This window comes from Cervus canadensis, chromosome 5 (genome assembly GCF_019320065.1).
Source record: "Cervus canadensis isolate Bull #8, Minnesota chromosome 5, ASM1932006v1, whole genome shotgun sequence".
Classification (NCBI taxonomy): Eukaryota; Metazoa; Chordata; class Mammalia; order Artiodactyla; family Cervidae; genus Cervus; species Cervus canadensis.
In genome coordinates this window covers 98,032,071-98,044,459 of record NC_057390.1, presented here as the reverse complement: position 1 = coordinate 98,044,459, position 12,389 = coordinate 98,032,071, and the positions used below count along the sequence as shown (strand labels likewise).

The 12,389-nt window shown below is 58.3% G+C and overlaps 1 protein-coding gene across 7 annotated transcripts in view; it reads left to right on the top strand.

Annotated features, from left to right (window-relative positions):
• Window positions 1-692: 692 nt before the first annotated feature.
• RALGDS (ral guanine nucleotide dissociation stimulator) overlaps window positions 693-12,389 on the top strand; it is a 32,510-nt gene continuing 20,813 nt past the window's right edge. For 3 of the 7 annotated variants that reach the window (XM_043469970.1, XM_043469973.1, XM_043469972.1), the window contains exon 1: window positions 9,739-10,040. In XM_043469970.1, the coding sequence (XP_043325905.1) occupies window positions 9,858-10,040 (183 nt within the window). In that variant the 5' untranslated portion in view covers window positions 9,739-9,857. Of the gene's footprint in view, window positions 914-9,738; window positions 10,041-12,389 lie in introns of those variants that run through there. The other 4 variants (XM_043469969.1, XM_043469967.1, XM_043469971.1 and 1 more) reach the window with 3 other exon arrangements.

The following is a 12,389-nucleotide window of genomic DNA, read 5'->3' as shown; positions in this document are numbered from 1 at the left end:
GGCAGTGGTCAGGGCTGACTCAGAGGAGCCTGGAGGTGGGGGACAGCGAGGACTCTGGATTCTTTTGTGGGTTGGACAGAAGCCTTTGGAGGGGTTTTAGTGTGGAAGACACGTACTGGGCGCAGGCATGAGAGAGGGTGTGTGGGGGGCAGGAAGGCTGCTGCCTTAGGGCCCACCTGGAACCCCCTGCCCCTCAGCCCACCCGCCTCCAGATGCCCACCCACATCCCCTAGAGCAGGGGTCCCCAACCTCTGGGCTGTGGACCAGTACCTCCTGTCAGATCGGTGGCAGCCTCAGATTAGAAATAAAGTGCACAGTAAATGTAACACGCTTGAATCACCCCCAAACCATCCCCCTCACCCCCAGTCCATGGACAAACTGTCTTCCACGAAATCGGTCCCTCGTACCAAAAAGTTGGGGACCGCTGCCCTAGAGAACCCCCACTGCAGAGGCTCCCCATCCAGGGCATCCTTCCTTCCGTGAAAGAAATTCTCCTGCCCCAGCGGTGTGGTTGGGGGATGTGAAACTGTAATTTGAAAACCTCTGTATACCACACCCCCTCCCACAACGGATCAGAAACAGTGAGGCTCAGAGAGAAGAGGAACGTGCCTGTCCCAGAGGAAGGCAGTGCCAGGCGGGGGCAGGAGCCAGGTCTCGGTTCCCCGGCTCTGAGCGGCCTCCTCTGCTGGGTCCCCTGCGCCCCCAAAGCCACCGGAAGAGGATGTGAAATGCTAGCTCGCTTGGAGAGGCAGGGCTTGGCGCCAGGCCGGCAGGCTGGGCCCCTGCCTCTCTGCCAGGAACCGGGGGCCTGATGTGCCTGCGGGCTGGCTCCAGAGCCCCAGTCCACCCCCCTCTCCTCTCGGCCCCTGCGATCCTGTGTGCCCAGCCGGCTGTCCGCCAGGGCCCGAGAAGGGTAAGGAGGCAGCCCCAGCTTTGGGTCACCCTGCCATCTTTAGGTGTGGGGATCTGGGCTCTGAACGCTGAGGCAGGAAGGGTACATATGTGGGCTCTGCAGAGGTGCACACAGACACAGGACCCAGACTCACCCTGTGACATCTTGGGCAAGTCCCTGCTCCGTGGGGGCCTCAGTTTTTCCATTTGTCAAATGGGTATGTTGGACTCAACTCATAGGTTTCAATGTCTGGTCTGCGGTGAAATGAGAGAAATGGAGACAAGGTCATGAGTTTGCCTTAAAGCCAAATATATTCATTTAATGACCGTCCGTTTTTTGTTTTTTTTTTTATCGTATGTCCTCTTAGTTACTTTTGGGGGAGCTTTTCTGAAATGATAATAATGATGGTGACAGTTTTGTGTTTTTTTTTAACTGCCCTACTTGGCAAAATAAATAGTTGGTAACCCTAGGTTGGTCCCGGCCGTTTAAAATTAAATCCCATGTCTAGGTGGCAGACGTGGAGGAGTCTTGAGGGCTGAGTGATGGGGAAGGCTTCCAGAATGAGACAGTGGCTTAAGAGGAAACGGAGTGTGGCAGGCAGGTCCCCTGCGTCCCACAGCACACAGCTGGCCTCACACCTGGCTGGTGGCTCCACTGGCTGAGCTGTTCTGATCTCTGTGACTTGTCCCTGGGCGGTGATTTTTTTCCCCCAGGCAGGGGGAGTGGGGACAGGGCCTCAGGGTGTTGGGGACACAGCTGGGCCCCCCGCCAAAGACAGTAGGTCTGAGCTGAGCTACTGGCCGGGCTCGGGACAGTCCACCCGCCCTTGGCTGGCCCTCAGCCTGGTAGAAGCAGGAATTCCTGGCCCTGCTTGTCACAGGAGCAGGTATGACAGCCACGCGAGTGACACCAGGCCTAGGTACTCGGGAGCCTGACTCCACCAGGGCCGGCGGACGGGCAGGCAGACTGGCAGACGGCCTCCCCGGGAGCCCGTCCCAGGCCCACCTGCCTCCCTGTGATGGCCCGGCAAGCCGGGCCCACTGAGCCCAGGGGCAGAAAGGGCTGGGTGTTCCTTGCCTGTGTCTCTGTGGTGACTGCCAGGCGGTGGGCCGTTGCCCGCCACGCTGCCCTCCAGAGCCCCACATCTTCGCCGAAGACGCCTCTGCCAGCACCCGCCACCGAGGTGAGTTTCCAGGGCAACAGGTGCTTCTAGGTCGTGGCCGGGGCCCTCAACTTCCTCCCCTCCCATCAGAACTGGTTGAAGGAGTTTGGCTGGAAATTGCCTGGAGAGGCTCCATCTCCCATTCTGGATATGGGCGAGGAGGCTGGGTGGAGGGGGGTGGTGGGGGGAGGCTTGCTTGCCACTGGAACCTATGTATGCCCACCCGGCTGGCCGCCTGTCTACCTGCTCCCGTCTGGGCGGGGTGGCGTGGCTGGGGATTGTCTTAGCGGCTCCTGTTCATGTGATTCTTCTCAGATTACGAAGCTTCTGTGCACTGTTTTATCATCTGCTCTCCTGAGAGCCAAGTGGCGGTGGTATTACTATTCTTACTATTATTATTATTACTATGTCCATCCTCCTGATGGAGAAACTGAGGCTCCAGGAGAGGGAACTGAAGCTAGGAAGGTGCAGAGCAGGGACCCGAATACAAACCTGGGCTCTGTATTTTAAGAGAGCTTCCCCAAATCTGCAGGCCCGCTCCTCCGCCCTGGGTGCCCAGCAGCCTGCCAGTCAGTGTGGGCTTTTCGAGGGACGGGACCCTGCCTCTCTGACCTCTCTTTGTGTTCTCATGTTTTGGGCTCAGTTGCAAGTCTTAGTGCCCGTTTCCTCCTGCTTATGTCCTCTCTCCTTTTCCCTGCCATGCCATGTGGCATGCAGGATCTTAGTTCCCGACCAGGGATCAAACCCGTGGCCCCTGCATTGGCATCAAGGAGTCTTAACCACTGGGGCCCCAAGGGAGTCCCTCCCCTTCTGTTTCTCTTCCTCTCTCCTCTCCCGCACCCCCACCTTGGGCCCGGCATCTGTTGGACAGTGGCCTTTAGGGGTGTTAGGCCCTGAGCACTCTGGGAGTGGAGGACAGTTATCAGAGTGGTCCTTGGTCTTACTCTGTAAGACCCTGGACATCACATGTGCTCATCTTGAGTGCCCCCCACCCCCAGCATCCTGAGAGTCAGGGGGCCGTGCCCACCCCTCTCCAGGGGAGTAGACGGGGAGCCAACTCATGACTGGTCCAGAATGCCGGAATCCAAGTCCTGGGCCATTTCCACAGATCCGGGCATTGATTCATCTTGTCCTGCTCACGCTGGGACAGCAACGCCCTGTGAGGTCAGAGATTTGGGGTGATGATGTCAAACCCCTCCACCCCAGATGGTCTCCTGGCTGTTGGGAAGCTTCATGTCCCACCTCCTGACCATCTCTGAACTTGGCCTCCAGCCCCTGGGGACTCCCCGTTGCCCCGAGGAGGAGGCCATCCCTGGAAGTTCCCAGGAACCAGGAGGGAGGAGGTGGGGCTAAGCCCGGCCTGCTGTGCCAACAGCTCCCACACTCAGCCCAGGTGCGTCACTTCCTGCCAAGGTGTGTGCTCACCCGCCCACAGAGGGCCACCCCAGGACCCAGGCAGCCAGGAATGGTGACATCAGGTCAGGGAAATGATTGAGGAGCCTGGCCAGGTCACACCCCATGTGTGACCTCCCCAGATTCTAAATATAGATCAGAAAAGACAGACCAGGTGACCTCCACCCGCTCAGTGAGAGATGAAAGGTTTTCCACCGAGGCCTGACCTGAGTCTGGGTCAGTTCAGTTCAGCCGCTCAGTCATGTCTGACTCTCTGTGACCCCATGGACTGCAGCATGCCAGGCCTCCCTGTCCATCACCAAGTCTGAGCTTGCTCAGACTGAGTCTGGGTACCTGAGTGCTATTCCTCACTGGGTCACCAGCTCCCTCCGGCACCTTGAACGAAGTTGGAGGAGGTGATGGCCAAGACCCTTGTCACCTGGATGTGGCCTTTAGCCAGTTCTTGCTCTGAGCCACCAGATTCCTGGAGTCACACCCTGGGCCCAAACCCCATTCCCTAGGACCTTGTGCCAAGCAAAGGGGTGGGTAGAAAGCGGGAAGCATGGGCCAGGCAGAGAGAGGATGGCTCAAGGCTCCGGGGACTGCAGCCTTTCTGTGTGTGCCTCCCTGGGCATCGTGAGAGAGGACCCCAGAGATGCCAGCTGGGCTCACACCCAGCAGTTGGTCTTTTGTCTGAAGGCGGAGGTTGGGGGGGAGCTTTGAAGGGTCAAGACCCCTCTGGCTGCTGTGCGTCTGGGCACCAGTGATTGGATGATAGCAGGAAGGAAAAGGGGCCCCAGAGGTTTGGCCTGAGCACACCTTTCCCTTAATGGGGTCTGGGGCAAACCCATGAGCACAAGGCCTGGCTGCAAAGGACAAGTGCTGGTCAGCTCCCAACCAGCCTCCTGTCACCTGGGGACACAGACCTGGTGTGGCTGGATTGTCCCAAGTTACGGGAGCAGCCAGAAATGGGGACTTTTATATGAAGTCACCTGACCTTTTACTGTTGGCTCAAAAATTGAAAAACACTTTGCACGCCAACCAAAACACATGTGGGCTAGGTTTGGCCCGGTTCTCTTCCCGGCTGTCAGCTCCAAACCTGTCTTTTACGCTTCCTGTGTGGGGAGCATCCTGATTACAGAAGCGGTCTGTACAGCGATGTTATCCAGGGCTCCTTGTGATCTCCAGGGAGGGACGGGTGCACCCCCCACCCAGGGGAAAGGTTGGGAACCTGGGACGGCTAGGATGGGGTGAGCTGTGAGCAGGAGCAGGAAAGCAGGGAGTGACCCCCCTCCATAAAACCCTGCACTTTGTACAGAGCTCTGGGTCTCCTTCCCAGCAGGCCATCCAAGGGCCTGGGTCAGCAGAGCTTCGATTTCAGACTGGCCCGAGGTCACGAGCCCCATCTGAGCCTCGTGATTCCGATTCTGCCCACTGCCTTGGGCCGTCGTGTTATCTGGATGCTCTGAGAGCCACAGGAGCAGGGGACGTGGTGAGGCGGGTGGGGGTCACTGCGGTGGGCTCCAGGTCTGGGGATTGCTGCCCTCCCTTCAGGGCTGATGGAGCCTCAGCAGCATTAGAGGATGACTCGAAACCAACGGTGTCCTTTTTCTTTCTTAACGTCTATTATGGAAAATTCCCCAGAACACAAAAGTGGAGAAAATGGCATAAAGACACGCAGCTCTCCTCATCCCCGCTGCGGGGCCGCTCTTGCTGCTTCTCTTATGGGCCCTCCTTCCCCACCGCGGACGATGTTGACACAGACCTCAGGCACACGGCTCCGTCCGTTGATATTTCAATAGGTTACTCTGATAGTAACCAAAATCCCGTGACCACATCCAAACAATGATGTCAGCTCTCATCAGAGAGCCACTTGTTTAGTGGCTCAGTCGTGTCCGACTCTGCGACCCCGTGGACAGCAGCGTGCCGGCTTCCCTGTCCGTCACTGTCTCCCGGAGTTTGCTCAAACAGATATCCAGTAGTGTTCAAATCAGCCCAGTTGTTCCTTAGGTTGTTTTCGTGTGCGTGCGTGTTTTGTTTTTTTAAACAGTTGCCCTGTTCAAATCCCAGTCCAGAATCCACATGTTGCGTTTGGTTGCATGTCCCACCTTTTTATTTTAATCTACATTTTCCCCCTTGCGTTTTCCCCTGAAATGTATTTGTTGAAGGAACTGAGTGGTCTGTCCTGCGAAGATTCCCAGAGTCTGGAATTTATGGGGTGCGTCCCCGTGTGTGTTTAACGTGTTCTTCTGCACCCTGTCATTCCCCCAGTGGTCATTGCGTGCAGAGGCCTGGCTGGATTCAGGTTAGGTTTTCAGCAAGAGCACTTTCTTGGGATGCTCTGTGGTCTTCCACACAGTGCCAGTTCCCTCTCTTTAGGGCTGCCCTGCCCCTGGGAAGACATCTCCCTGGCAGCTTTGAGGGAACAGCATGAGACGAGGTGCTTGAGGGCTGGGGAGAGGGCCTTGCACGTGCGAGGTGCCCGGTGATTCTCAGCCCCTGGGTTGGTTTGGTTTTTTAAATATTTATTTCTTTGGCCACATTGGGTCTTAGTTGTGGCATGTGGGATCTAGGTTCATGACCAGGGATCGAACCCATGTCCCCTGCATCGGGAGCACAGAGTTTTTAAGTTTTAGCCCCTGGACCACCAGGGAAGTCCCTTCTCAGCCCTCGTTAAGCTGTGCTGTGCTGCCCCTTTGCTAAACAGGAGAAAGCTGTGCGTTGGAAGTACGGTGACTGGAGGGCAGCAGGGGGGTGGGGGTGGGCACTGGCCGGAAGGGAGGGCCACACAATAAGAGAGGAGTGGAGTTGGGCTTCAAACCCAGCCATTTGAGTGCCAGGTTCTGTATTACACTGCACCCCTGGGAACTAGGAGTGAGTGTGTGTGTGCGTGCAGACAGCTGGAGCAGTGAGCAAGCTTCCCAGGACCCAGGAGGAGACCCCCAAAGCAGGACCAAACAAGGCGGGGAGGTGGGGGACAGGCACTGATCAGACAGACACCAACCAGAGCGAGCCCCGCCCCTCCTCCAGCAGATGATGTCTGGGTAGCTGGATGAGAGGCAGCCGCGCCGGCTGTGTTGCTGTGGAGTGTGGTGATGGAGCGCCCTGTCCTCACCTCTCCAGTCGGCTTGGGCCCCCTCACCCCAGTCCCCTTGACCTTCAAGGTCAGAGAAGGGGTGAACCTGGTGCACTCAGAAGTCACTTGGCCTCCGGGGGCCTCTTTCCCAGCTGTAAAGTGGGCATAAGCTTGCTTGCCAGGCCCCTCCCTGGGAGAAGAGATAAAAGGAACCCAGGAGAGATAAAGTGAGTGCAGTCAGGTGCTCAGTTCCCCAGGCTCTGGGAGCCTGACTCAGGGGGAAGTTTCTAGCCCAAGGCAGTGTCCAGCCTGGAGGACACCCCTCACTTCTCTTGGAGAGCCTCATTCCTCTCTGAACATACATGCCCCACCCGTCTCACCCTCCCCTGGGGCTTCCTAGACAGCCTTCTTTGGATCTCCGCTCCAAGCCAAATCTTGCTTTAAAAACAAAAACAGCAAACAAACAAAACCCAGTGTTTATTATGATGTATGTGTGATTACTAAAATATTTTAGAAAAATTAGCAAATTCTGAGATTTAAAAAGAAATGTGTAGCACTGCCCAGAGATTACCACCATTACTTTTGCAAAGTAGGTCCCTGTAGTCATATGCACACGTGTAATGTCAGCTTCTGAAAGCATGTGCTGTATCCTGGGTTTCTGACTTGCCGGCTTCCCTGGTGGCTCAGACGGTAAAGAGTCTGCCTGCAGTGTGGGAGACCCCGGTTCAATCCCTGAGTCGGGAAGATCCCCTGGAGAAGGAAATGGCAACCCACTGCAGTATACTTGTCTGGAAAATCCCAAGGACGGAGGAGCCTGGCAGGCTACAGTCCATGGGGTCACGAAGAGTCGAGACACGACAGAGCGACTTCACTTTCACTTTCATAGCTGAGCATCTCCCTCTGGGAGATGGTGAAGGACAGGGAAGCCTGGCATGCTGCAGTCCGTGAGGTTCCAAAGAGTTGGACACGACTGAGCGACTGGACAACAACTCCCTGTGTGATGGTCCTCCTATGGTGGGTCATGGCACGCGGGGTCTTGTCAATGAGCCTGCACAGAGTGTTTGAGTGAATTCCTTTGAAAGTGAGTGTTAGTTGCTCAGTTGTGTCCGACTCTGCGACCCCATGGACTGTAGCCCGCTAGGCTCCTCTGTCCATGGAATTCTCCAGGTAAGAATACTGGAGTGGGTTACCGTTCCCTTCTCCAGGGGATCCTCCCGACCCAGGGATCAAACCTGCGTCTCCTGCGACTCCTGCATTGCAGGTGGACTCTTTACTCTCTGAGGCCCTGTAGCCTTTAATTTCTTTGGCAGAGCAGTACACGTCCAGAGTAGTCCCTGGAAATCATGTCCCCACTCTGAATGCTTTCTAAGGTTACTTTCTAAGAGTGAGGCTGTCAAATCTAAGGGCATGAGTGTTTTCTAAAATTTTATTTTATTGAAGCAGAGTTGATTTACAATGTTATCTTAATTTCTGAAGTGTACAGCCAAGGGATTCAGTTATGCATATACGCATGCTTTTCCATAGCATGAAGGCTTTTAATGCCTGTGATAGAAACCCTCAAGCTGTCTTCCATGTCAAAGCCTTCCTTGTGACTGAGCAAGGACCATGCACCTGCTGCAGATGTGGGCTGCACATCTGGTGGGCACACAGGTCAGAGGGAGCGGCTGGGGCCCTGCTGTCCATGGATACCTGTGGCGGGGCTCACGGTGGGTGAGCCAGATATATGCTTACGGAATGAGGAGTCCAGACCCGCCCCTTCATTTTGCAGATGGGAAACTGAGGCCCAGTGGTATGGAACCAGTTCTGGAGAGGTAGGTGGCATTGCCAGGGCTGCTGACAGCGACTGCCAACCCCTGAGAGGGCTGAGAACTGAGGCCCGGCGGGGTAGGCCTGGGCTGTGCGTTGGTGTGAGGGAGGGACGTTCATTCACGTCTACTTGCCTCCTCACTGGTTTCTAGAAAGAGCAGCTGAGGCTTCCCAGCCCTCAGCATCCTCAAGGGCAGGCTACCTGGAGACCTCAAGTACTCAAGCTTCCAGGATCCTAGCCAACCAGGCGAGTGGCAGGTGCATGGCTGGCCTGAATCCCTCGTGATCCTTCACTCTTGAATGTGGACCCCCAAGCTGGTCATGCTGGGTGTGGACTCTTCCCCCTTACTCCCCTGACTGCCCCTCCTCCACCTCCTTTCTGCCCGTACCTTCTCCGGGTAGCCTTAGGGCTGAGATATTCCAGGCAGAGGCCCCTCCCCCAGCACCATACCCTGACCCTCAGTTCAGTTCAGTCGCTCAGTCGTCTCCGACTCTTCGTGACCCCATGGACTGCAGCACGCCAGGCCTCCCTGTCCATCACCAACTCCTGGAGTTTACTCAAACTCATGTCCATTGCGTCAGCGATGTCATCCAACCATCTCATCCTCTGTCATCCCCTTCTCCTTCCGCCTTCAGCCTTTCCCAGCATCAGGGTCTTTTCAAATGAGTCAGTTCTTCAAATCAGATGGCCAAAGTATTGGAGTTTCAGCTTTAATATCAGTCCTTCCGATGAATATTCAGGACTGATTTCCTTTAGGATGGACTGATTGGATCTTCTTGTTGTCCAAGGGACTCGCAAGAGTCTTCTCCAACACCACAGTTCAAAACAATTGTTTGGTGCTCAGCTTTCTTTATAGTCCAACTCTCACATCCACAGATGACTACTGGAAAAACCATAGCTTTGACTAGATGGACCTTTGTTGGCAAGTAATGTCTCCGCTTTTTAATATGCTGTCTAGGTTGGTCATAATCCTGACCCTCAGGACGGCCAAATTCAGGGGTGCAGGGAGGACCCGGTCCTGGCTCCAGGACTCAGGAGCACATAGCCAGGCCCTTGGCTGAGTGTGTGCGATACAGCGATTACCCGCTGTGATCTTCCTGGATGAAGAAACCGAAGCTCAGAGAAGTTAAGCAACTTGTCTTAGATCACAGAGCTAGTGAGGGGCTTAACTGGAGTCTGTCGCAGGTGGACACACACACACGACACGTGCTCTTCCCTAAGACGCAAACAGCCAGCAACACGCGGCGGGGACGCGCGCGCGCGTGCACACGCCCCTCCGGCGTCTCCAGCCCCGCCCCTCCGGCGTCTCCAGCCCCGCCCCTCCGGCGTCTCCAGCCCCGCCCCCCCGGAGAGCCGGCCCCGCCCCCGGCCTGACCTCCGCGGGGCCGGCTGGCGCGCGCAGAGTGCTGGCAGCGCCGAGCCGGGCGGCCCGCCGCTGCCGCCCCCGCTGCGCGCCGGGCCGGCCCCGCGCCCGCGCCGCCCCGGGTCCAGCGGCCCGGCCGGCCGCCCGCGCCGCTTCGAGCCGCCCATGGTGCAGCGCATGTGGGCCGAGGCGGCCGGGCCTGCGGGCGGCGCCGAGTCGCTGTTTCCGGGCTCCCGGCGGAGCCGCAGCGTGTGGGACGCCGTGCGCCTGGAGGTGGGCGGCCCCGACAGCTGCCCGGTGGTGCTTCACAGCTTCACGCAGCTCGACCCCGACCTGCCGCGCCTGGAGGTGGGTGAGCGTCGCCGGCCCGGCGCTTGGCCGAGCGAGGGGTGGGTGGGGACGCAGCGCGCTTAGCGGATCGCTCACCGCGAGTGGTGGTGGCGGTGGTCCCCACCCTCCAGCCCGGGAGTTGCGTCGGAGGAGCGTCCTTCCGCAGAAACTCCAGTCCTTGCGCCCACCCCCAGGGCAGCCAGGTGGGCGTAGGGGTGGCCGCCCGGCGAGCAAAACAGTTTCGGGACCAGATCCGGCTCTGGGACCCTTCTCTTCGTCCCAGTGCCTCCCCGCCCCGAGCCCAGGTGTACCGGCCCCGCTGCCCCTGCAGCCCAGGCAGACGTGTTCAGAGTCTGCCTTTCCCGGCCGCAAGGCTGGGCCGCGTACTTCATCCCCGTGGCCAGCCCGGGGCCTGCTTAGGCGGTTTGGCTTTGAAACGCAGGTGATGCACTAGTGATTAGGGCGGTGGCCTCCGGGAATCCTCAGAGGTGGTTGGGACCACAGTGGCCTTCCGGGCAGCCCCTCCTGGAGGGCAGAAGTGGACTGTGATGTTCAGGGCTGGTCAAAAGGGTGGAGTAGGGGAAGGAGGGAGACAAGCCTCCAACCTGTGGGCCAGGTGTCCAGGCGGGGAGGTTGGGGCAAGGGCCTCTCAGGTGGAGGGGTGACTCCCTTCTGTTTGATTAGAAAATGTGCTTCCACCCTGAATTTGTGAAGGTCGGGTAGGATTCAGCAGGGGGGTGTGCCTCTCGCGAACTCGGTAAGGGCTGGACTCCTGTTTCTAGTGCGCTGTGGGGAGGAGGGGGCCAGTGAGTCATGGGGAGCAGTGCCCTCCTCCTCCCGCCTGACTGCACCTGACTCTGACCCCCTGCCTGGGGCCAAGGTAGCAGAATCCGGGGCTGGGGCCTGAGAGGAGGGAGGCCGTTCCTGGGTCAGGGGGCTCAGTGGAGGTCCTGCGCCCCCATGCTGGTTAGGGCCCTCTTGGTATCCCCCGCGTCGTTGCTTTAGGCCCCGGTGAGCTGTAATTGCCAGCCTGGGTCTTGGGCCTCTCTCTCTGTGTGTCCGCAGTGCCTAGACAGGGTCTGGATGCGTAGTTACCGGAGGATAAAGCACATCTTGTCCAGTGTGGGAGGGGGGAGAGGGGGGAGAAAGCTCTTGGTGGGAGGACGGCAGGCCTGGGAGACCCTTTATCGGTGAGCTTGGCAGGCGGCAGGGCCAGGCCTCTTTCCCGACCCTCATCCACCCACAGCTCTGGCCTTCATTGGCGGCTGGAACGAGACCCCTGGGAGGGTGGGGGTGGGAGGCCTGACACCAGCCCAGCGCTCATCTGACTTTCATTATGTCTGGCAGCTCCTCGGGCTTTGTGTGCTGGAGGGTCCGGCCGGCGCACTCACAGGGGCAGGCCGCCAGGCTGCTTCTCCTCCCTCCCTCCCTCCCCCTGTCCATCTGTATCCCCAAGGAACGGAGGGAGAGTGCAGATCTGAGGCCTGCCCCTGCCCGGGGGTCTGCCTGCCTTCGCCCCCTCTCGCCTCTCCCTTCTGGCCCCAGCAATGGCCTCCAGGCCGCGGCCACTGTTTAGATATCAAAGGGGGAAGCTTCTGGCTTAGTGCAGGAAAGCCAGGGTCCTGGCAGGAGAGAAGGCCACTGCCGGAAACCAAACACAATGACCATTTACCGTGGGCTGGGGAGGGCGTGGGGAGTCCCTGTCCCTCCTGCCAACACCGCCCCCCCACCCCCCGCAGCCAATTTCCTGGTTGCGGTGGCCTGCCAGAGCTGAGGCGGCCGCCTGTGGTCCCTGTCCTGTCTGGAAACCACGAGGCAGTTTCTGTTTCCTCCCCAGTCCCCCTTTTCCTACCAAGCCTCCACCCCGTCCTTCCCTCTTAGGGCTGCCAGATGTCCTCGCACATCTGGGCATCTGCTCGTCATCCTGATTCGGAGCCAAGCCACTGCTGACCCAGCTCAGCCGGCACGGTTCCGTGCTTCGTGGAGGTCCCTGGGCTCGCATCCCCGTCTCCGTGCAGGCCACCGACTCAGCCAGGCGGGTGGGGGGGGGGTCCCAGAGTCCGGAGCACCTACTGGCTGCAGACATGACTCCCTCATTCAAGCTCACTTTGACCCACCCTCTTGACTACGTGCCAAGCTCAGAAGGCGTCCCTCGTGGCTCAGGCGGTAAAGAATCTGCCTGCAGTGTGGGAGACCCGGTTTGATCCTTGGGTCAGGTAGATCCCCTGGAGAAGGGAATGGCAACCCACTGCAGTATTCTTGCCTGGAGAATCCCATGGACAGAGGAGTTTGGGGGACTATAGTCCATGGGATCAGAAAGAGTCGACACGACTGAGCAACTAACAGTGGAGCTCAGAGAAGTGGAGT